Source organism: Anguilla rostrata, chromosome 3 (genome assembly GCF_018555375.3).
Source record: "Anguilla rostrata isolate EN2019 chromosome 3, ASM1855537v3, whole genome shotgun sequence".
In the NCBI taxonomy this organism is placed as follows: domain Eukaryota; kingdom Metazoa; phylum Chordata; class Actinopteri; order Anguilliformes; family Anguillidae; genus Anguilla; species Anguilla rostrata.
In genome coordinates this window covers 37,828,605-37,853,454 of record NC_057935.1, presented here as the reverse complement: position 1 = coordinate 37,853,454, position 24,850 = coordinate 37,828,605, and the positions used below count along the sequence as shown (strand labels likewise).

The 24,850-nt window shown below is 37.9% G+C and overlaps 2 protein-coding genes and 1 long non-coding RNA gene across 3 annotated transcripts; 2 read left to right on the top strand and 1 right to left on the bottom strand.

The window, feature by feature from the left end:
• Positions 1-5,336: 5,336 nt before the first annotated feature.
• On the top strand, positions 5,337-7,413 carry LOC135250767 (uncharacterized). Its single transcript, XR_010329002.1, has 3 exons — positions 5,337-6,103; positions 6,331-6,753; positions 7,014-7,413. It is a non-coding gene; the product is annotated as an uncharacterized LOC135250767 (long non-coding RNA).
• A 1,913-nt stretch (positions 7,414-9,326) lies between these two features.
• Positions 9,327-16,912, top strand: LOC135250765 (retinol dehydrogenase 7-like). Its single transcript, XM_064327410.1, has 5 exons — positions 9,327-9,470; positions 12,719-13,033; positions 14,660-14,918; positions 15,072-15,235; positions 16,557-16,912. Exons 2-5 carry the CDS (start codon positions 12,721-12,723, stop codon positions 16,775-16,777), a joined length of 957 nt encoding a protein of 318 aa, XP_064183480.1. The 5' UTR covers positions 9,327-9,470; positions 12,719-12,720; the 3' UTR covers positions 16,778-16,912.
• Positions 16,913-22,574: 5,662 nt separating this feature from the next.
• gcgb (glucagon b) lies at positions 22,575-23,963 on the bottom strand. Its single transcript, XM_064327409.1, has 4 exons — positions 23,830-23,963; positions 23,503-23,605; positions 23,173-23,328; positions 22,575-22,808 (listed from the first exon to the last, which is right to left on the bottom strand). The coding sequence occupies exons 2-4, from the start codon at positions 23,595-23,597 to the stop codon at positions 22,688-22,690; spliced, it is 372 nt and encodes a 123-aa protein (XP_064183479.1). The 5' UTR covers positions 23,598-23,605; positions 23,830-23,963; the 3' UTR covers positions 22,575-22,687.
• Between the last annotated feature and the right edge of the window lie 887 nt (positions 23,964-24,850).

Below are 24,850 nucleotides of genomic sequence, written 5' to 3'. Positions count from 1 at the left end.
ATATCAGATAATTACTCAATACTGACATTAAATATTTTTTATTCCGAAGAAATTGTTTTGTGCCCTCTGTACGCGTGATCACGTGGGAAAATACATTGCAAGGGATCTGAGACCATTCCTCTGTACAGAATCACTCCAGTCCGAGTCCTTGGAATCTCTTGTTCAACTCACCCACAGGTTTTTAATGGGGTTTAGGTCTGGGGACTGGGGTGGTCATTGCAAAAGCTTGATTCTGTGGTCAGTTAACCAGTTTTAGACTCCTGGCCAAAGCAGACCAGATTCTGGTCTAATATTTCCTGGTACTTGAGGGTGCCATGTATCTTAAGGTTCTTAAGGCTGGTATAAATTTAATGCTGGTATAAATTTGTCTCATTTAATTTGATTTGTTCTTTGGCCATCCCCATGCTGATGGATGGGTAAGGGAGTTTTGCATGTTTGTCATCTCAAATACAAGACATTTTATTTGTTATTTTACCTCACTTAAAGGTTAGATTTAGCTCATACTTTGAGTGCAAGATCAAGCTGATGAGTAACAATGACATTTTTCATGGCTTTTCTTTTTTTTGATGAACATGGAGGGCTAGAGGGCATTGCTTTGTTGTTTGTCAAGTAGAAATTCTCATTACGAAAACAATAACAAGATAATTTCAATGGGCAGTCCTATAACAGCTGTGTTTCAGTAAAAAGAGTGGTAGAAACGGTAAATTTCTCTAAATTTCCCATAGGTATGAGTGTGTGAGTGAACACAGGCAGGAAGAACACAGGCAGACGGAACACAAGGCAGGCAGAACACAAGAACACAAGCAGGTAGATACATAAACGCAGGCAGAAACACAAGCAGGAACACGCTAACACAGGCCAGCAGATACAGATAAGTCAGAAACAAACACAAGGAACCAGCACCCAAGTCAAGGGGACAAAGAACGTAAATAGACAGGGGTAACAAGACACAGGTGAACTCAAAGAACAATCAAACCAGAAAGGGGGGGAATAACAAGACACAGGTGGGAACAATGAGTCACAATCAGACACAATAACAAAATAATTGAAAGCAATAATACAATTAACAGGGGAACGAGCAAGACACAAAACAGAAGTGCCGTCATCTGGCGGCCCAACAAGGAGAAACAGAGACAGAAACACAGAACCATGACACACTGTGTTACTTGTTGTTCTTTACGTTTTACTTGTTGTACTTCACGTTCCTATTGCTTCCGTGATATGCATTTATTATATGTTGTGACTTATAAACAACAATCATAATTACAATATGTAAAAGAAAATCTATCTGTTAAGTGAAATCAACACTAAAACTAAGCTTGTGTGGGAAAACTGAACTGAAATTGCAATATTGGTTTTAAAACTAAATGTAAATAGTATTAAAATCGATGAACAGTTGCATTCATTTTAGTTATTTCTTTTAGCCAATTGAGATTTTCTCTGACAAAAAAGCGGAATCTCCCAGCCATAAGTATTGAACGCCTTTCCTGCTATGCAAGTGGTTGACCGCAGTGATCACTAGATGGCAACGTGCAGATAATTTCGGGTTTTGTGGCTAAGGAACATGTTTGTTTAGGCACATTTTCACAAAGAGAAAGACTTTTCTTAATGGAGATAGCCACAAGCTCTTACACTAATCTCACGGATAATGTCGGGGGGTTTGTGATATTATTTCAGTTTCAGTGTATGTTAAGGATATTAGATATGTACAGAAGTTTTTGATGACCAGCTGGCTTTCTCAAGGCCACCATGCCCTTATATTTGCTTTACATATCCAGAAAATACCTGCATGATATTATCTCTGGGCCTATTAAAATTGTTTACAATATATATATATATATATATATATATAGTTTTATGTTCATTTAATTTTAATTTTGTCACTTTAAATGCAGACTGATTCCATGAAAAACAGTACCTAGAACAGTGGGTGTCCAATAATAGTTTATTACTCAGCCAAGTAAGGGCTTTAATAAAGCTAGGTTTGGATAAATGCTATTGCATTCATAGGAGACATGGTTGTCACAAATTCAGGATCTAGCATCATGCTTTAATACTGTACCCTAAGGGTAGGTCCTGGGATTTTTCTCAAGGGAATCCCTTTATATCTTGGCTTGATAGATATTCACAAACTGAGACTGGTTTTTTCTTTTGCGGTAGAAAATAGAGACTCCCCCCACAGAAACACCAAACAAAACTTGGGTTAACGCAAGAGCTTCCTTCCAGGAAATGTATTTGTATAACCAGTGAGGGAACAGTACACAAAAAAAATATGAAATATTATTTCATGTTTTACCAAAATGCCTTTCTGATGATCAATGGTTATGCAACTTTGTACAGCTTTAGGTTTCATTACAGTTTTATTTTATTTTTTTAAAGGACAGCTGACAAGTCTGCCCTTCTTACGTAATTTTCCCCTTTATTCATACATGGGAAAAGTTTGATTACAGATAGAGAAGGTATCATCACAGAAAGTACAATGGTGGAGAATCAAACCTCATAGGGACATAGGGGGCTATAAAATGCACTACATGGTCTCCAGATACCGCATATTCACATCAAATGGCTGAATATAGGTTGTTTTGTAATATTTATTAATGTCCTATGGAGGAAAGTGTTTTGAATAACTTAAAGTGTATCAGAAAAGTCTGTGGTTTATGATGGCTGACTGGAAATATGTTCATTTCAATCTAAGAAAGCAGTTCTCAAATTTGTAACTGATATGAATAACCTTTAAAATAGATAGGTGTAACACTGTGCAACATATGACTTCACATAAAATAAGTCAGAAAAATCAGGCTCATGTGTTTTTTCAAATATAATGAAAGTGGATTTTACATAAACTTACAGACAGAAACAAGTTGGATTTGAGAAGACATGAGGGGAAAAAAGGTTAAGCAACATAATTTGAGGATATGAATGGGATGAAGAATCACTATAGTGTTAGAGAAGAGATTGTTCATGAAGAGTTGAATCGATAAATGAGTATTATAGGGGGCATTGCATTTTACCAGTTGTTGGTGGAGGTGTGGTGAGGGAGTGTGCAGTGGTGAAGGAATGGTGAAGCTGGCGGTATACTCAGTAAGAAGAAAGAACTTCAGGATTGAGAACCACGAGCGAACACATCCATGAACACCATTGTCGGTATACTCAGTGAGAACACCGCACCGTTTAATGTCACTCTACGCTGCTGGGGGTCGCAGAATAATTACGAGGCAGCTATTAACCGGGGCTGGAATCTCGCCCAGACCTGGATGTATAAAGAAAAGGGCTACGCGAGATCACAACACAAAACAAGAAGTTTAAAGTGTTTAAAGTGGCTTTAGTTTATCTTGCTTTGCAAAAGAAGAAAAAAAGGCGAAGGAGATGGTACGTTCGCCCTCTAAATCAGAGTAGGACGGAGAATGGAGAGTTTTGTCTGTACATTCGGCAAATGCGGAGTTTAGACGAGGGGGTCCACTTCTCTTATTTCCGAATGTGTGCTAGGCGTTTTGATGACTTGCTGAAAGGAGTAGCACCATTCATCAAACATGCGGGAACTCACAGAAATCCCATCTCTACAGAAGAGAGATTGGCATTGACTCTTCGTACATTAGCATGTGAAGTCTGCCCTCTGAACTCTCAACCATGACATAACCAATCATGTGATATTTGGACCAATAGCTGAGAGGTGGAGGTTGGAGAACAAGAAAGACATTTTCTTGTAAAAAAAAAATAGGGTGGGTGGCAGGGGTGGTAAGGGACATAAAGCAGACAGGCCACAATGATGGGGAGCGCCTCAGTTTGTTCACATTTAGGTAAAAACATAAGTAGTTTACAATGCATTTTCTATGGTCCTGTTTGCATGCAATGCATAGGGACACATGCATCAAGTCTGTCTCTTTAATCGAGTGTCTGTAAATAGCTGCCAAGGTTTGATTCAGCTACTGTGTGTATAAAGGAAATGCAGGAACGCCACCACATGAATATTAACTTTTTATTTCTTTTTATTTATTTATTTTATTGTCATGGGTTTGGGGTGCAGTTCCGTTTTTTGGCCTCCCGGCCTGATTATTACCTTATTGGATGCACCTGTTTCCGATTATTCCTCCCTATGCCGTGTTTTCGGCCACCTGCGTCAGGCAAGGCTATTTAAGACGCTGTCTGACTTTCAGTCCTTGCTTCAGTGTCAACTTATGTTCTCATTGAGCCAGAAGGTAATTCAGAGCCTGTTTAGTAAACATCCTGTTCTCTCGCTTCTCAAGAAGCGTTTCCCCCTTAGAAGGTTTGTATTTCGGTCTGTGTTTCTGGGCTTCGTGCCGGCAGACCGTTAGGGCTTTACCTTTTCATTTTCCTAAGCTGTATCTTAGGTTCTTGGGTATCTCGGTGTTCAACCCCCAAGGTTTCCTTTTTGTTTTGGGTCTGAGCTGCGACTCCGTTACGTTGGGTTTCCCTGGTTTGTACCCCAACTATTTTTCGTTCCTGAGCTGTGCTCAGTGTTTTTGTTTCTTTGTTTCTCACCCTTGTTTTTACAGGTTTTTTTTCTGTTTGGCTGTTTTTTTTTTAACTAGCTTGTTATACAGCTGCCCCCAAAGTTGTGTAAATTTCCTCTTTAGAAAGGCCACAGGTTAGGGCGGTCCGTTGCATTTGTCGTCCTCTGGTAAGGTCATGCAGGAGACTGGCCTGATGTAGATGTGACCCCTGACACCTTTGCGGTCCAATCTGTCCATCTGCTTCAGGCAAGACTTCGGGATTTTTTGTTCAACCCAAAAATCATTTGTATTTTTATTCAGACAAAAACCGGAAGTGGAGCTTAACCCAAAGCTGTGTAAAATGCCAGAAATTCCAGATTTTTACCATTATAATCACTGGCACTGCTATTGTTGAGTTATGAAAGCCAGTTGTGATTTTACATGGACAACAATAAAGCAATTGAACAACAGATTTAAAAAAAGCTTTAAAGCATTGTTTAACAAAGAATTAGCTTTGTGTTATGTAACCATAAAAGGCTTTTATGACACATAGGTAAACAAACAGTCAAATCAAGTTTCAAACATAGGTAAATGTTTTATAAATCAAAACATAGTTACTCATCCTTACACTGAACTGCAGAGTTTGAACTGCATGAACTCCACCACCACCCCAACATGAGGGACACTGAAGTCAATTATGAGCTGAAAAAAATTATTTTATAATTCAAAACATACTTACCCATCTTCATTATAAAGTACATGTGATGTCTGTAAGACATAAGTTGTATTTTGTAACTACTGCCTTGAAATACCTTTGTATTGAATTGTACTGTTTGTTTAAACTGTTTGATAAAGTTAGTTTAAATGCATCACTTCCTGTTAGCCAGACCAGGAAGTGAAAGTATTTTTGTCAGTATTAGACTATGGTGATGAAATTTATATGCATGCATCTTCATCTCTGTTGAAAAAACTGGATGTAGTCTATCATGCTGCCCTGCGGTTTGTAACTTGTGCAAGTGTACATACGCACCATTGTAACTTATATGAAATGGTTCAATGGACTTCATTGTATTCAAGGAGAAAAACCCATATGTTAATTTTTATTTTTAAAGCTTTACTGGGTAAACTACCGCAGTACATATCCGGCTTACTGAAATATTACTCCAGTAGCCATAACACTAGATCCTCAGAGAAAATTCTCCTCATGGTCCCAAGTATTCGAACAGAACTGGGTAAATCAGCCTTTTCCTTTCATGCCCCGCATGTCTGGAATGAGTTACAAGGCATTCTTAATCTAAAATCCTTACCCTCTCTTGACATGTATAAAGATATATTAAAATCTGTTTTTACTGAACAATGTTATTGCTTTTAGCAACAAGTGCCTTTTAGCTCCTGATCCTTGTATGTCTGTTTTTTATTATATATTTTTATTTTTTATTTTTCTATTTTCTTTGGTATGTTTTTAATATGAAACTTTTATTTTCCTGCTGCCATCTTGGCCAGGACTCCCTGGCAGAAGAGATATTGTATCTCAATGGGACCTTCCTGGTTAAATAAAGGATAAAAAATTTTTTAAAAGCCACATGTATACAGCGGTGAATCAGTAAATAGATCCATTCGCTTCTACACACAAAGACTGATGAATGAATGTCGTAAGTCGATGTATTTCATTATTTACATGTTAAAGTTCATATATTAAGGGTTATTTGATGAAAAATGCATTTAATAAGCTAAGATTAAAAATGTTGTGTTTACAAATATATATACAAGGTAGTTCATGCTTCTGCAATGCTAATACCAGTACAATGCTAAGTTTGTAAAGAAAAACAACACAAGACTTAGTGCATTTTCCTTTTCTGTATTTTTTATTATCCTGCAGTTTTCACTCCATGTCACTGTGAACGAGTTACCAGTAAACGTTTCTTCAGCTACAACAACAACTCTTTCTTCATTTTGAGTGGAGTTTACCTTCGTGTTTAGTCTGCGGTTCTTACACCCTTACGAGAACCCTAAAGTACAGTATGCCATGAACTCATGAAATAAAAACTACAGAATGTAAGGCTAACGTGTTTTGTTGTTTTTTGTTTGTTAATATTTTCCCCTTCATTATTGTAGCCACACTTTACCTTATGTTTGATTTGCATATGTAACATGGTTAATAATGATTACACTTGCCATTGTACCAGAGGTGTATGTGTGTATTTTGGGTCTAGTGTTCTGTCACTTTAAAATACTTGTGTAGTTGCCTTTAAGGGAATGACGCACGTTACGTTCTTCCCAGTTTAACTTGCCCATGCAAGCGGTAGGTGACGTTTTAACATTGTGCCAATTATTTTAAGAGATTGTTCATATTTGTTCACAATTATATTGTTATATCAATGCATATGTACATATTTAAAGGAGTTTAAATATGGACAAAGGCTTTTGTGCATTTGTAGATTTGTATATCCACTATATCTGTTCTACGAACTGCGACGAACGGCATGTAGGCTATGTTGCTAGCTAAGTTAGCCACTTACCAGGCGTGTGTGTGTGGTAACATGAGTGTTTCTACATTTTTAGATCACCATTGCTGAAGATACATGTTGAGAACAGTCCAGTGATCGCACTGTTTGTTATCAGAATAAATCAGCTCAACTGGGAATCCTGGTTTGTCGTGCTTTTACACAACACAACGCAAGATCACGCCTGTTACACATACACGTGGATGAATGAAATAAAACATCAAAAAGCTTCCCTGGGTGGCATACATCTTCAGCTATTATGCTCTTACTCAAATTTCCCCAAGTTGTATTTTGTGAAGACAAGCTCCTGCACATGAGATGGCAGTGGCGTCAGACGTATCCAGCATTATAGCATCAATTTATGTACCAGTAATGACCTAATTTGATAAAGATTATGAAAGCATATATTGCAAAACTATTTTATTGAAATAAAGGACATAACTCAATTTGAGTTGTAACCCCTGCTATGGACCTCTTTTTTGATGAGTCTAAAATAAAAAGTTTGTATTTATAAATTATAGCGGTGTTGTTATATACGGGCTACGGGAAAAGGTATCAAAAGGCATATTACAGAAACATTTCTTCGGTCATAACGAGTTCAGCACATCTCTCCCTCCCTTCTCTTTGGAGAGACGTTTTTCTTATTCAAAGTCTCAGTTTCAGAGAAAACCTGAAAATATGTCAGTGGCGTTATCTCTGCGGAGTTCTAAGCCAATCATTTCCATCACAGTGCCCACCCTCAAGATGATTGCAGTGGATGAATTTCAGGTATGACAGGTTTGGCCACTGCAATCACAGTGCAATCATATCAGCTGTGGCCTATTACCTAATTATGGGCTCTATAGGAGGCCTGCATCCCAGGCCTAGAGGAGAAGCATTTGGGAGCTGGGGAATGCAAGTTGTGGTGGGTGTGTGCACCAGTTTTTTTTTTTTTTCTTTTCTAATTTTTGTTCCCCTTTCTCTTTGATGTTTTAGTTGCCAGATTGGCTACTCTTTTGTTCTTGAAGGTTCCCATTCCATTGTTTTGGTGTTTTGGATGAATAAATGACAATAAGCATATATATATATATATAAACACTTGTTGAGAATATAGTGAAGGATGACTCATCTGACCATATCACCATATCACATCTCTGTAGACCAGTGGCTATGGTTTTTGCACCACTGAAATGTGCATTCATCTTAGTAATGAGGGGTTTATGCACTGCAACCCAACTATATTATCCCTCTCTATGTTGTCAATGGACTGTTCTTGCTGACAGTCTGATCACATCCAGCATTGACATTCGAAGTCACCTGAGGAAAAGTTGCTCTTCTGTTTCTCTTTACATAATTATTCTCTACGTAGGCATGTATAGTAAGCTCCACAATGTTTGGGACAAAGACATACTTTTCTTGATGCTGTACTCTGTTCCTTTTATTTACATTTTGGTTTCACCATGTACGCATTACTGCACTTTCTATAGGCTACATGGCCCCCTATTTCAGGGCACCATCATGTCTGGGACATATAAGGAGTATGTAGGTAGTGTAGAAAATTCAGTCATTTGACTAAAACGCACAACTCGCAGTTTCTCTGTTTTCTGTCTGATTGATGGATTTCAACAAGATTAAAAATAATTACCACTCAGGTCTCCCTTCTCTCCGTGTCTCTGCGCAGCGTCTTCCTTTTATAATAGCCATAGCTAACATGATTTCGTGCAGTCTCATCTGTATTCCGTTAGCATTGTAGTTGGCGTACAATTCATAGATTTTTTTCTTGTGCATTCAGAAATCAACGAGATCAAAAATATTACAGTTAATTATGAGGTCGTGTTGACATGTTTACATTTCTTGTGTTGTTGGCATGATGGTATAGGGTCTCCGTGCAGCTTCCCTATAATAGATTTGTGCCTGACCCCGCGCTCAACACTGTAGTATCTCCCTTTCCTTCACCCTCCAGGTAATCATTCCATGGGCAGAAAAATAAATAAATAAATAAATAAATAAACACTCACGGAAAAGTAGCGAACTGTGAGAACAAATAGTGTTTGTTATTGACTCCGTTCTCTACATGAGTAGTATTTTGTCTGCACATGCAAGTTATTAACAGTTCTCTTTTATCCTTCACAGGCTCTTATAGTACTTTCTTACCCTTTATTAAAAGACAGTGAAACAGTTGTGTTTTTGATTTTCATTTTAAATTCTAATTTTAGTCAACGCAGTAGGCAATTAAATAGTTAACGTTAACAATATTGAAATAATAGTTCTAATCTTTGTTGATACGGATGGTACAGTGCAGTCAGTGCCACAAATTTTGTACGGCTTCCGTTTGGTTTTGTCGCTACTAAAAACAAACTGAAAATTAAGTTAATTAACGCTGACCATCCTAGCCAATCGCTGTCTAATACGTCAAAACCCTGGTGCACGGGCTGCTTCATAAACACAAGCTGGAACAGGTCGGAGTTGCATCTTCCTCATTTTCTGCAGGCTGGAGTGCAGATTGGTTAGCGAATGTCCGGACAACATTAACAAGGTAAAAATGTGCTGTGTTACGTAGGCTACCTATAATCAGTCAGATAAATGCAGATTAGCGGAATGCGGTCTATACTTGGACATGGATTTAAGCGAAGTGGTCGACGTTCATTAATTGCAATAAGTTAAAATCAGGCAAGAAATTTTCCGTTTTAGTTTTTGTCATTATGCAAAGCATCCTCATTTTGTATTGTTATTTTAGTCGAGTAAAAGTAACTTCAGTGTCTAAAACCAAAGAAAATGCAGGTTCTCAAAATGCCGTGAAAGCTGTAGCCTACATGGATATTGTTAATGTCAGCTTGCTTTGCTATCACGTACACCCTCTGTAAATCACTAGCATTATCTACTAGGAAAGTTGCAGTGGCCAACAAACAAAAAGCCAGTGCCACAAGCTATGATAGTTTTAGAACAATCGAGATAGCCTACCATGTCCAACGTAAATCAGTGCGAATTAGTTTGTGCTGGGGAAAAAACCTAAATACGAAAAAGCTGACTTGGCAATGTGTGTTGCAAAGAAAACCAAATAAGGATTAAAATTACAGTTATAATTACCATCACCAAGGTGGGAAATTTCGAAGTAAAAACTACAACTTGTAGCCTACTTTGTTTTGTTTACTGTACCAAGGTTAAAGAGCAATAGCATCTCCAGTGAAATAATGTGTAGGGGGAATTACGTACCAGTGGGATTTCGTACATTTTCTGAAAATTGAACAATTATAGCTGGACTCGATTTCCCTTCAAACGTCCCAAATGAAAGTGCATGGTTTCTCCTGCGTAATGTACCCATCATATTGTCCTATCTGTTGCTTTGATTGTCATCTAACTTCATCCCAAGTGGATGCCTGGAGACTCCCTCTCTGATCCGGACTCTCAGAAGGTTCGTGTTTTGCAGATCCTGTCTTTCCTGAAAAGAAATCTTTGGCATGCGCCAGAGCTCAATTTAAAAGCTCCAAAGTAAAGAAAAGAGAGAGAAAATAACTAATATTACAGTTACTTATTTGGTGGCATAATGCAGCCCTCTAATCAACGAAAAGCAAAGAGAGAAACATGGTGGCACACTCAGGCGGGACTATCGCGTGCAGGGATGCTTGGCTTGTTGCCATTGCCACCCGCTAATCATAACTGAGAAATGCATGTGCCAAAAGAAAGCAAAGGCAGAAAAAACTCTTTAAAGCTGCAGTTGACGGCTTTCTCAACAGTGCAATGTTGAGAAACCGTATTGAAAATACAAGCACCTGTTGGCCCTGCCACATATAGAGACACACCCCAACCCCTCGATCCTCCTCCTCCACATACCTCGTCGTGAACGCGCTTCAAAATTTCTAGCTACAACTACTCGGCACGCAGGATTACAGACTGTCATAGCTAACGCTACACTTAAAAATGTCAGCTCCAAGAGTCCAGGTGAAACTTCAGAATTTTTATTTGTTGTTGCAGAGCTAACGAGGAAGGCAATAAATATTTTCAATTTAGTTACCCAGTAATTGGTAACAAAGTGATAGAAATTCACTAGCTAGTCAAAAAGTTACTCTCCATGATGTTCACGATATCTAACGTTAGAAAAATATATTTTTAATACATGTAAATTGTTGCACGAGGCTACCCTGTATGCCAGGCTAACAGTTACCCAATACATCAGGGGGCACAATGTTCGATCACTATCAGGGCCCATGCTGGTAGATCACGTGTCATTTAAAAAAAATTAAAAAAAACCGCTTTAGTTAAAATTCAGATTCTTCTCGTTTTCTTATCCCTATGGCTTCTGCCTGACAGACAGGTACACTTGATTGACATGAAATGTGGCCAGTGCTGCTGTTCAGAACTTACATTAAGCATGCCCTTTCATTATATAGACATGATTGTGCACTAAAAGTTCTCACGTAAGTGTCCAATATTGCGTGATAGTAACACTAACTGTGCAAATGCATATTGAGCAGAGCAGTTGTGATGGTGACTCGATAAATCTGGTCAATTTTAGGTAGGGAAATTCGCTTTAAATATCGGAAAGGTAATTGTTACTCTAAAGCTGGGATTTTGTCCAGATATGATGCTGGTCTAATGATTTCACTTTTATGCCAATACAGGTTTCTATACAATTTCTTATATGTTTAGGCTGCATCATAGTAAACTTTGCCAATGCATTTTTGTATGGCGCTGAGCAATTGTGGTGGTGACACTATGAATGCTACAAGGAAGGTCGTAAAAGCTACGTTTTTTTTGTCAGTTGGATTTAAAATATATTTCTCCCAGTTATCCACCAATATGATTGAGGTGTTTAATTTGGGCATCCATTGATAAGCCAAAATAGACAGGACTAGCCATGATGGTGAGAGTTAACAGTAACATGAATGAGTAGCCTTTTCTCACTGTAGCAAGGAGAACATGTTTGCATTTAACAAAGTGACAAAAATAAGCAGACTATGGCTGCAGAGCTTAACTTGAGAAAAGCACAATCTCATGAAAAACATGTGGTTTTCAACATACAAAAATGCCAAGTAAAAAATACTCACACATAAAAAGCACTGTATAACTCATTCATTCAAACTGGCAAAATCTAGGCCTGCCATTAAAAGTATTGATATCAAAATGATGCCAAGTTACTGTACTATAAACAGTGTAGGCTATGTTGCCTCACAGAAATTAAAGAAGCTGTATTCCAAAGCAATGCTACTCAATGTTTCCTAAATTGGTTAAAGTCACTGGCTTCTGTCAGGCAGAAGCAGTAGGGAAAAGGGATGAAAACAAGAAGAATTAGAATTTTAACTAATGCATTTTAAAAATGACATTTGATCTATCAGCATGACCTCAGCGATCATGATTAATCTATTGGGAACCACTGCAATAGACCAATTAAACAGACAGTCCCTTTCTAACCCATTGTCTAAATGTGTAGTTACAATGCGCACATTTGTGAATTGGAAAGGCAAAAAAAGGAGAGGTCATGTTGTACTTTTCCTAAATGCTTGCTGGATGGCATTTTTCATCGTTAGGATGACAGCAGACTAGTGCTGGGCAATATGGCCTAAAATTGATATAGTAATTTTTATTTTTTACCGAGTGATGATATTTCATGTGACTTGAAATGTTCTTGTGCTTAAAAAAGTTTTTTGGGGGGGAGGGGGGCGGATTAGGGGAATTAACCCAGACCCAAAAACCCTGCTTTATATTTAAAAAGTAGTTGCACAGGGTTTTAATATTTAAATTGATGTAACACTTAACCATATGTTGTTATTGATATTTGTCTTTCAGAGATGTTCCTGTACCTCCTTGGGCTGGTGGCTTTCTTATTCCTGTACCGCTGGTACAGAGAAAGGGACAGAGTTGGAAATGAAAATGACAAATATGTCTACATTACTGGATGCGACTCTGGGTTTGGGAACGCGCTGGCAAAACACCTTGACAAGATGGGCTACCGCGTTATGGCCTCCTGTTTCACCGAGAAGGGCGAGGATGAGCTCAGGAAAGCCTGCTCAGAAAGACTGACCGCCTTCCACTTGGATGTCTCAAATACAGAGAGTGTCAACAGAGCAGCAGAGTTCATAAAGAACCACGTTGGGGAAAAAGGTGAGTTTTCACAATAAATAATTTGTCTTTTATAAACTGGGGTCTTCTGTGACAAAGCATGTTCTGTTGATATATTGAGAGGCAGAAATTGTACAGCAAATGATTGATTCCAATTAATACAAATTCATACAATGAAGGTTTATTCATCTGTTTGGCAGATTTGTACAAACTCTTTATTTTTTATTTAAAGGGGAGCAGACAGCCCAGCCACCTTATGTGCAGTGGAAAGAAGAGAGATCACAGTACAGAAAGTGCTATTGTGGACAAACAGTCCCCCAGCTTGGGGTAGCCCTTCACACAGTCTCACACGGCCCTCCCCTGCTCATAATTTGAGGGCACTTTCATGAATTAGCTACATGTTATTTCACAATTTAACAAAATACTCAGATCAAAGGATCTTACTTACCGAGTGGACCCATTTTTCCCTATGAATAATTAAATTGCCAATCAAAAGCACTTCTTTCTTGGGGTCTTCTGATTCTCTTTTCCCCATTTTGTAAACACTATCTACAGTTTTTAAACTACTACAAAACCCATACTATAGTATCCTACTACATGTGGAGATGGTCAATATTTTGGAGAGTATGCTGTTCAAAATATTAATTATAATAATTAGAAAAAATATTTGGAATTAATTTATTAAGTTCTTATGGAAAAATTACCCATAAGATGTCATTTGCCCTTGGCTGTAAGTCCGCTATTTAGGATTATTTAGTACATGTGATGGCATTTCAGCCAGCAGGAGGCATCTTGCTGGGGCATGCCCCGTAAACATTGAGCACAGAGAGTTTGGTACTTTTCTTTGGCTCTTGTAATTCCTGGATGTGTTCTTGCATACTTGATAGGGTCATTTTGAGTAGGCCATTGCTACTTTGATACCATTGATACTTGTAGGTCTTTCTTCCCAGAGGTCATTGCCCTAAACATAGCAACCATTATTTACCTTAATTACTACTGGTGAAACTATGGAGGTATTTGTTTACAGATGTAAGCATTGTATTGTGTAATTTTTCATAAAAAATTTTCAATATTGAATTGTACCTTCAAGTGTCAGTCCTCAGGCAAAAAACGCCATATTTAATACATTTTTTTTAATTGTTTTTTGAAATAAAAGAAGCATAGAACAGTTTACATAGTATTCCTTTTGATACCCCCCCCCCCACCGCACACATACACATCCCCTTTTCCATAGGACCTTGAAAGGTACACTGTTATGTCTATCAGTTTCATGTTCAATATAGAAATCCGCCTAATTCCATAGTGTACAGAATTGTTATTAAAAGTTTGTTGACCAGCCGTTTAGGCCACAAATTACATCACTTCATCAAGTGGCTGAAAGCTATGAGTCAGGTTTATTAGATAAATAATAGCATAATTCAATTGTTTTTAAAATGGATGCCCGTGTATCCTACTACAGAATTTATAACTATACATTCACATTTCTCCCATGGGCACACATTTTGTTGTGTTACATGCATCAAAATGAATGCAGCCAGGCTCTGATCGTGTCAGCCAGGTCAGGCTTGTGTTATGTGGAATAACTCAGGACTCTTGATACCATGCATGACTCACTGAAGTAAAGGGACATGGCTGAACTGATTTGTGTATGTGTGCGTGCTCCCACAGGTCTGTGGGCTCTGGTGAACAACGCTGGAGTTGCCCTGCCTTTAACGCATTTCCAATGGCTGACCATTGAGGACTTTAGGTCGATGCTGGACGTCAATCTGTTTGGGGTTATCGCAGTGACGCTCAGCGTTCTCCCGCTGATTAAAAAAGCAGGGGGCCGGGTGGTGAATATGTCCAGTGTAGCTGGAAGGGTCAGTTGTCATGGTGGACCCTATTCAATTTCCAAGTATGGAGTAGAAGCCTTCAATGATGATCTTAGGTAATAATCCTTCTGTTTTGTTGAACGACTTATACAGCAATTATGTCGACATTCAAAATGTACAGAGGCAAAATGGCATACGCTCAACAGGATCAGAAGTGTCAGTGTAAACCATACTGCCTGCATATGAGAATTTTTCCTCTTGATTTTTAGGAGAGAAATGCTTCACTTTGGTGTTAAAGTGCTGTGCATTGAACCTGGGGCATTCAAAACATCTATATTTACTCTGAATGCTGTAGAAAGAAAGCATAAGGAACTCTGGGACAGACTGCCTCAAGAGATGAAAGAAGAATATGGAAGTTTGTATTTGGATAAAGGCAAGTGACACAAATATACAAAAAAGCTTGACCGCCATATACGGCACTTCACTGTTATATGCAGCAAAGTTAGAGGGTAGCTAGCTTTAGCTTAGTGGTGACAGAACGAACCTGTGCTAGTCACTGCTAGCACAGTCCGCTCAAGCCTGCCTGGAAGAGTGGTAAAATTATGTAACAGCACACATGATCACAAATACATCAGTTCATTGTCACTTTTTTTCACATTGTGTACGTATTGCAGCAAAGTCGTATGCCTCTCCCACCTTCAGCAGGTCGGGGATGTAGTTAGTCTGTATGAGCCAAGAGAAGTGGATGAAAATCTTATTTTTCAGCCTTAAGTTACTTTGTAAAATATCAGACCCACAGCAAATTTTCAGGCCATCATGGCCAGCCAGCTAACATTGGCAAACATAACTGAATTTAGTTAGCCAATACAGGTAGCTACCTAACTTAAACGCTGACCAGCCAGCCACTTAGATAGCATTACTGTAGGTTATCCACCAAGGCAACCCTGTCTCTCCAGCACTAACCCAGCTGAAAACACCTCTCACTGTAGCCAGTCCATACACGTTTCCTCTTCTGCTTCTCCTCCTCCTCTTGGGCACATGCATTTCAGATACAGCCCACAGAGAAAAAAGGGCCATGGCCAGAGACGTCTCAAACGCTCACTATTTTACTTACTAAATTTACCAGAATAATAAATTGTAGGCAGATAAGCAAGAACTGGGCAGAAGTGCGTACAGACACAGATTTCCAGCATGTCATAGTAATGACTAAACATGGTTGTTTTTATAATATTTTCAAGGTGAACATCCTGCATAGTATGCCTTTAATTTTGAAATGTTCCCTGATTCAACTGCTGGACTGAACATCTGTGTACATCTTTAAATATTTTTGATACATTGCTGCACCTGATGATTTCTGTGCCAAGTTTCATGCAAATCTTCAGGGTAATGAAATTTTGCATTCAAATTGACAGAATTCCATCTTGCTATCTAAAGTTACTTCAGGGTATGAAAAATATTTATTGACTTCATGCAATATCAGCTTTAGTGTTATGTTAGGATTTCAATGAATCAGGTTTTTCTTCTTTGTTTTGGGAAATTAGTTTGATTATCGTGTGTGTGTGTGTGTGAGAGAGAGAGAGACAGCCCTTCATATTAGTAACTACTTCAATCTAGTTTATGAAGTTGATCGGAACAGTCCGCTTGGATGCTCTAATGGGATTCATTTTGAAACTGAGTCTATTGTGTAGAGTCTATTCTTCTGTCCAATGAAAAGCACATCTGAAAATAAAGTACTAATCTGTCTTCCATCTCAGTGATGACGAAGCTGAAGAAGTTCGAGAAGACGATGAGTACAGACCTGATGAAAGTGGTGAGCTGCATGGAGCATGCCATCTCTGCTGTGCATCCTCGAACCCGGTACTCAGCTGGCTGGCGCGCTAAGTTTTTCTGGCTGCCTCTATCTTACATGCCTACATTCATTGCTGATTACGTGTTCGACAGACTGGCTGTCAAACCAGAGAAAGCAGTTATGTAGCTCACTTGTTCACTGTCTGCTGTTGATGGGGTTAAAATGTGTGGAAAATGTGATGCAAGTGCTCGAAGGGATTGCCCCACTGTGGGACATGCATCTTGCGTGAACCTTCTGCAGAATAAAGAACACTGATTTATATTTACAGTTTCTGCCTCATACTTTTTTCTACCAATTCCTGGAGTCTCACGTGACAGTCATCTTTGGAATTCTGTACAGTCTTGTCAAAAGACTCCAGAATTGTAGTCAACCTTGCATATATAAATAAATAATGCTGGATGAAATTCACTTTAATAAATATTTTTTATCCTCAACAATATCAGAAAATGACTCCATACTGACATTAAATATTTCTTATTCTGAAGAAATTGTTTTGCGCCCTCTGTATGCGTGATCACGTGGGAAAATACATTGCAAGGGATCTGAGACCATTCCTCTGTACAGAATCACTCCAGTCCGAGTCCTTGGAATCTCTTGTTCAACTCTCCCATAGATTTTCAATGAGGTTTAGGTCTAGGGACTGGGGTGGTCATTGCATAAGCTTGATTCTGTGGTCAGTTAACCAGTTTTAGCCTCCTGGCTGAAGCAGACCAGATTCTGGTCTAAAATCTCCTGGTACTTGAGGGAGTATATGATGCCATGTATCTTAAGGTTCTTAAGGCTGGTATAAATTTAAGGCTGGTATAAATTTGTCTCATTTAATTTGATTTGTTCTTTGGCCATCCCCATGCTGATGGATGGGTAAGGGAGTTTTGCATGTTTGTCATCTCAAATACAAGACATTTTATTTGTTATTTTACCTCACTTAAAGGTTAGATTTAGCTCATACTTTGAGTGCAAGATCAAGCTGATGAGTAACAATGACATTTTTCATGGCTTTTCTTTTTTTTGATGCTAACATGGAGGGCTGGAGGGCATTGCTTTGTTTGTCAACTAGAAATTCTCATTACGAAAACAATAACAAGATAATTTCACTGCAATCCTATAACAGCTGTGTTTCAGTAAAAAGAGTGGTAGAAATGGTAAATTTCTCTAAATTTCCCATAGGTATGAGTGTGTGAGTGAATTGTGTGTGTGCCCTGTGATGGATGGATTGGAGGCCTGTCCAGGGTGTATTCCTGCCTCTCACCCTATGCACACTGGGATAGGCTCCAGCACCCTCCACGACCCTGCTCAGGATAAGCGGGTATAGATAATCGATGGATAGATGGAAGCCCTTAACCCGTAAATGAATGGTAGATTTTTAGTGTTTGTGAGGTTTCTGGGTAAGATGAATATGTTCCCCTGGACGATACTGATGATCACTGCGTTACTTGTTGTTCTTTACGTTTTACTTGTTGTACTTCACGTTCCTATTGCTTCCATGATATGCATTTATTATATTATGTGACTTTTAAACTACAATCATAATTACAATATGTAAAAGAAAATCTATTTGTTAAGTGAAATTGACACTAAAACTAAACTTGTGTGGGAAAACTGAAATGAAATTACAATATTGGTTTTAAAACTAAATGGAAATAGTATTAAAATCGATGAACAATTGCATTCATTTTAGTTATTTCTTTTAGCCAATCAAGATTTTCTCTGAGAAAAAAACGGAATCTCCCAGCCATAAGTATTGAACTCCTTTCCTGCTATGCTAGTGGTTGACCGAAGTGATCACTAGATGGCAACGTGCAGATAATTTTGGGTTTTGTGGCTAAGGAACATGTTCGTTCAGGCACGTTTTCACAAAGAGAAAGACTTTTCTTGATGGAGATAGCCATAAGCTCTCGAGCATCTTGAGAGAAAGTAGAATTTGGGAGCATTTTTGGGAGCTTACACTAATGTCACAGATAATGTCTGGGGGTTTGTGATATTACTTCAGTTTCAGTGTATGTTAAGGATATTAGATATGTACAGAAGTTTTTGATGACCAGCTAGCTTTCTCACGGCCACCATGCCCTTATATTTGCTTTACATATCCTGAAAATACCTGTATGATATTATCTCTGGGCCTATCAAATTTTTAAAATTATATATATATATATATATATATATATATATATATATATATATATATATATATATATATATAATATATACACTCACCGGCCACTTTATTAGTTACACCTTGCTAGTACCGGGTTGGACTTAACTCAGAACTGCCTTAATTCTTCATGGCATAGATTCAACAAGGTGCTGGAAACATTCCTCAGAAGTTTTGGTCCATGTTGACATGATAGCATCACGCAGTTGCTGCAGATTTGTCAGCTGCACATCCATGATGGGAATCTCCCATTCCACCACATCCCAAAGGTGCTCTATTGATCTCTATGGATTGAGATCTGGTGACTGTGGAGGCCGTTTGAGTACAGTGAACTCATTGTCATGTTCAGTAAACCAGTTTGTGATGATTTGAGCTTTGTGACATGGCACGTTATCCTGCTGGAAGTAGCCATTAGAAGATGGGTACACTGTGGTCATAAAGGGATGCACATAGTCAGCAACAATACTCAGGTAGGCTGTGGCATTTAAACAATGCTCAATTGTTACTAAGGGGCCCAAAGTGTGCCAAGAAAATATCCCCCACACCATTACACCACCACCACCAGCCTGAACCGTTGATTCAAGAGAGGATGGATCCATGCTTTCATGTTGTTTACACCAAATTCAGACCCTACCATCGGAATGTCGCACCAGAAATCGAGACACATCAGACCAGGTAACTTTTTTCCAATCTTCTATTGTCCAATTTTGGTGAGCCCGTGCCAATTGTAGCCTCAGTTTCCTGTTCTTAGCTGACAAGAGTGACATCCGGTGTGGTCTTCAGTAGAGCCCGACCAATATATCGGTTTGGCCGATATATCGGCCATTATTTGACTTTTTTGGCAACATCGGGATCGGCAGTTATGCAGCCATGTGTCCCGATGTTTAAATAAGTATAATAAACAAAAAAAAGCATTGATTATTTATCTGTACTTGTCTGTTCGAACGTTGTAATTGTTATTTACCAGATTATCCAGTAGAGGGAGCTCTAATACAAGTGTGAACTGCAGCAGTGACGCCCTACTTCTGTAATAAGACGTTTGTCACTCGTGCCTCATCCAGTATTCTCCAGTGTAAGACTTGTCTGCACAGATTAGATTGCCGCAATAAAGGTATGTATATTTAGTGAAAGTTTTTAATTAAATGCGCTTATACCACCACTATGTTTATCAATCCTCGTTATCCAGCGAGCGAGCTAACATATTTGGCTCACTTTAGCAAGCTAGCTGGCTAGCAAGCCTTTATAAAGTGGCAGTGAGCACATAAACAGCGTAGGATCTACATTTCCAGAGGACATCGCTGTATTCTCAAATAAATAACCAGCCAAAATAAAATGGTGATTGAATGCATCACACGTTTGTTTTTTTTATCTGAGATGATATTAGCTACTATATGATGCTGTGTCAATAGCCAACTTGCTATTGCAAGCGAGTGTGTCATCTAGTCATGCGTCATCGTAGCAAGCTAACCAGGCAGTAAAAAAGCCGATGAAACACTTCTAACGTGGATCATTTTAAGCCATGTTATTTAGCTTTGTCGTGATAACATGAGAGAAGGATTGCTGGTGGAGAAGTGAATCAACCAACACTTAGCGCTGGTAACCTGCACGAAAGCGCATTGTAGTTTTTTTCACCACCGAATTCTTATGGACAAGCCTCACGTTACGCATTTCATCCAGTCAATTTAGTTTCATCTAACGTTACACTTGATTCACTCATTAGCTCCGCTAGATAAAGTCTTACTCTTTGAGATCATGTAGTAGGAATAAAATAAGAAAATATTACTCATTTACTGAGAATAGATACTAAGAAATAATAATAACAGATTATTAATAATAATAATAATAACAATAAAATAATATTAATAAAAATACATGTTTGAAACTGGAAAACTGATTTTTTTAAATTAATTTTTTTATAGATGGCTGGAAAAGAAAAGAGTAAAAGCAACGTGTGGAGTTATTTTGAATTCACACCACTTGATGGTGTTAATATATATTTAATTTAATATCATCTTTTACATTTTTTTATCTATCAAAAAGGTTTTTGTGTGTTTATTTTTATTTATTTGTTTGCTTATAAGTTAAATGTTCTCAAATATATTTGAAAATGTTGCATTTTTTGACAAAATATCGGTCAAAACATCGGTAATCGGTGGGCTAGGATTCTCCAAAATCGGGATCGGCATCGGACCCAAAAATCTGGCATCGGTCGGGCTCTAGTCTTCTGCTGCTGTAGCCCATCTGCTTCAAGGTCTGACATGTTGTGCATTCAGAGATGCTCTTCTGCATACATCGGTTGTAACAAGTGGTTATTTGAGTTACTGTTGCTTTTCTATCAGCTCGAACCAGTCTGGCCATTCTCGTCTGACCTCAGCAAGGCATTTTCGCCCAGAGAACTTCCTCTCACTGGATATTTTCTCTTTTTCGGACCATTCTCTGTAAACCTTAGAAATGGTTGTGCGTGAAAATCCCAGTATCAGCAGTTTCTGAAATACACAAACCAGCCCGTCTGGCACCACACGTGCCACGTTCAAAGTCACTTAAATCACCTTTTTTATTATTAACAGCCAAATGAACAAAGCAGCCATTAGTTGTTTTGCCAGTTTCTGTCATCACATGCACTCCTATCTGGCAGATTAGTCTCACTTCCTCCTTTCTTATCTGTTGGAGCACAATGCTCATTCAGCCCTTGCTGAGATCTTGACATTCACATGGTGATAGATTAGCCACTGCTTTTGGTCAGGAACCTGTGGGCTATGCAGCAAATATCTGTGGGTATGTCCATCTGTACTAAACCTAAGGGGGTTGTGGAAGGTTTTAATCAGCCCCTAAAGTAAATGTTATAAAGCAGTGGTAACCATACTGTGGGCTGGGACTTACTGGTGAGTCGGGAGAGGGATTTATCATGAGATAAATGTTAAAAACCGAATTATTATGATATTCATTACCATATATCATACAATTTTCTTAATATTTCACATCAGTTGTAATGTTTGAATGCCAATAACCGACTCCAAAGGCAAGCAAAAGCCTAGAATCAAGATTAAATACTGAAAGCTCTCATACCTGCACTAAGGAAGTAATTTAACACAGTTGACTTATCAAAAACACCTGTGTAGTCATTTGTCTCAAACATTATGATGCCCTGAAATGGGGGGACTATGCATAAAAAGTTCTGTTATTTCTATTATGGTGAAACAAAAATGTATACAAATAGAATTTAATAAAAGCTGAGAATGTGCAATTCAACCTCATCCAAATGGTTATATTACAAATCAAAAATTGTGGAGTACAGAACAAAATCAAGAAGAAATATGTCTTTGTCCCAAAGTTTATGGAGCTCACTGTATAAATAAATAAATAAATATATATAGTTTTATGTAAATTTAATTTTGTCACTTTTAATGCACACTAATTCCATGAAAAACAGTACCTAGAACAGTGGGCGTCCAATAATAGTTCATTAATCAGCCAAGTAAGGGCTTTAACAAAGCTAGGTTTGGATAAATGCTATTGCATTCATAGGAGACATGGTTGTCACAAATTCAGGATCTAGCATCATGCTTTAATACTGTACCCTAAGGGTAGGTCCTGGGATTTCTCTCAAGGGAATTTCTTTATATCTTGGCTTGATAGATACTCACAAACTGAGACTGTTTTTTTCTTTTACGTTAGAAAATAGAGACTCCCACCACAGAAACGCCAAACAAAACTTTGGTTAACGCAAGAACTTCCTTCTAGGAAATTTATTTGTATAACCAGTGAGGGAACAGTACACAATTAAAAAAAAAAAAAAAAACATGTTGTAGAGGAAGATTATTCAGACATTTTTCTCTCTTCGCAATGTGTGGCCTGTGAAGTTGGTAGCTGAATAAATGAAAACCCTACTCTGCTATGGCCTTCCCTGACTTCAACCAAGAAACAAACTCCTTGGCAGCCTGGTCTTGCAGAAAGGAGCTGACATCACTGGTGAAGGTCCCTTCAGCATGGCGTCTTGAAGAATTTCTAGAATGGTGCAAAAAGGGTTATTGGATTTTTAGATGGATATACATGTTTTTCTATTTGGTGGCAACAGTGATTCTGGTAGTTGCCAGTAAGAAATAGTGATTGATAAGAGCAAAAAATATTTGCTCTTATTAATCAAAAATTACTTCATTTACTTGTGTGACAAACTAAAATTATGCCACAAAATTATATCTCACATATGAGCCGTGTTTAATTCAGTCTGGATAGTATATTACTCCAGATTTTCAGGTAACACTATGATTAATTTTTGTCATCATATTTAAAAAAAAAATGCATGAGTAGGATTAAAATGTATTAATAAATAGTTACAGTCCAAGTAGAGAAAACCACCATTGATACTTACCCATTTCTCTTGGAGTTCATTAACCATTGAACCAAGTCTTGCGCTTGCTTCATCTCCTGATATTTGCTATAATCATTGGTGAACGTTCCTTGGGAGTGCCTTTTCACATTTGTAAGTTCCACCGGCTCGTCAAACAAATCACCTTCTGTCAATAAGCTACAGAAATTGTTATTAATTTGTTGAAGTTTAAAGATGTGTATTAAACATTTGAATTCTACATTTACAAATAATTCATATTTATTATATTGGATGTAATTACATGTGAATATGTTCCTTTGACACGTCTTAGACTGAGAAAACAGCAGTAAAGGGATGTTGTAAAAACATTACCTGTAGTTGTCTTGGGTCTTCTGTAGGGGGATTTGCCAACTGCTCTGAACACTAACCAGGACAAGAAGTCCAACCAGAGAGTAAATTCCCTTCATTGTGCAACCTACCAACATGAACAGCAAAACAAGCAAATACCATCAGAACAAAAATGTTAATGTTTCTTTTTTAACAGAACTAGGTCATACAATGACAGCACATTTGCACAAAGACTTAGGTCATTGGTTCTCACATCATCAAATGTCCCGGTGTGTGTCAGAATTGTACAAAAGAATTGTACAGCAGAAAATGTTTCCATTATGAAGAATCAAAATTTCTCAAAAAATTTACCTGTATTCCCTTGGAGTGTGACAGAGAAGGACTGACAGACAGTGTGTCAGTGTTATAAATACTCTTCTCTGGGTCCCTCCCTTGTCTGTTTAACCTTATATAGTGGAGCCACCAACAGTCGTCAGTCCAGGAGGTACGGTCCTGACTTTTTATCATGTTAATTTGTCTCAATCCATTAGACAGTGCTCATTTCATTGCGCTGGGAAAAATTGTGCTTTTTCTTTGTTTAAAGGAGATGTAGACATTTCTGTTGGAGATTGGAGTTGTCACTTGACTGAGCATGTTGCATCAATGGGGCACATCTGGTTTACTTATTATTATTGGACATTCATATGGCTGTTTTTATTTTAAAAAATCAATGATTCACACATATTGCCACATAGAGCAAATATTCTTTCATGTTTTTATTTATATGAAATATAATTTTATATTTTAACAAAATGCCTTTCTGATGATCATATAGACAACGGTTATGCAACTTTGTACAGCTTTAGGTTTCGTTACTCTGTTTTATTTCATTTTTTAAAGGACAGCTGACAAGTCTGCCCTTTTTATGTATTTTTACCCTTTATTCATACATGGGAAAAGATTTGATTACAGCTGGAGATGGAATCATATCACAGAAAGTACAATGGTGGAGAATCAAACCTCATAGGGACTGAGGGGTCTATAAAATGCACCACATGGTCTCCAGATACCTCATATTCACAGCAAATGGCTGAATATACGTTGTTTTGTAATATTTATTAATCTCCTATGGAGCTAAGTGTTTTGAATAACTTGAAGTATAACAATAAAAGTGTGTGGTTTATGATGGCTGACTGGAAATATTCATTTCTAAGAAAGCATTTCCCAAATTTAGAATTGATATGAATAACCTTTAAATATAAGGGTAGACGTAACACTGTGCATCATATGACTTCAAATAAAATAAGCCAGAAATATCAGGCTCCTATGTTTTTTTGTTTTTTTTTCAAATATAATGAAAGCATATTTTACATAGACTTACAGACAGAAACAA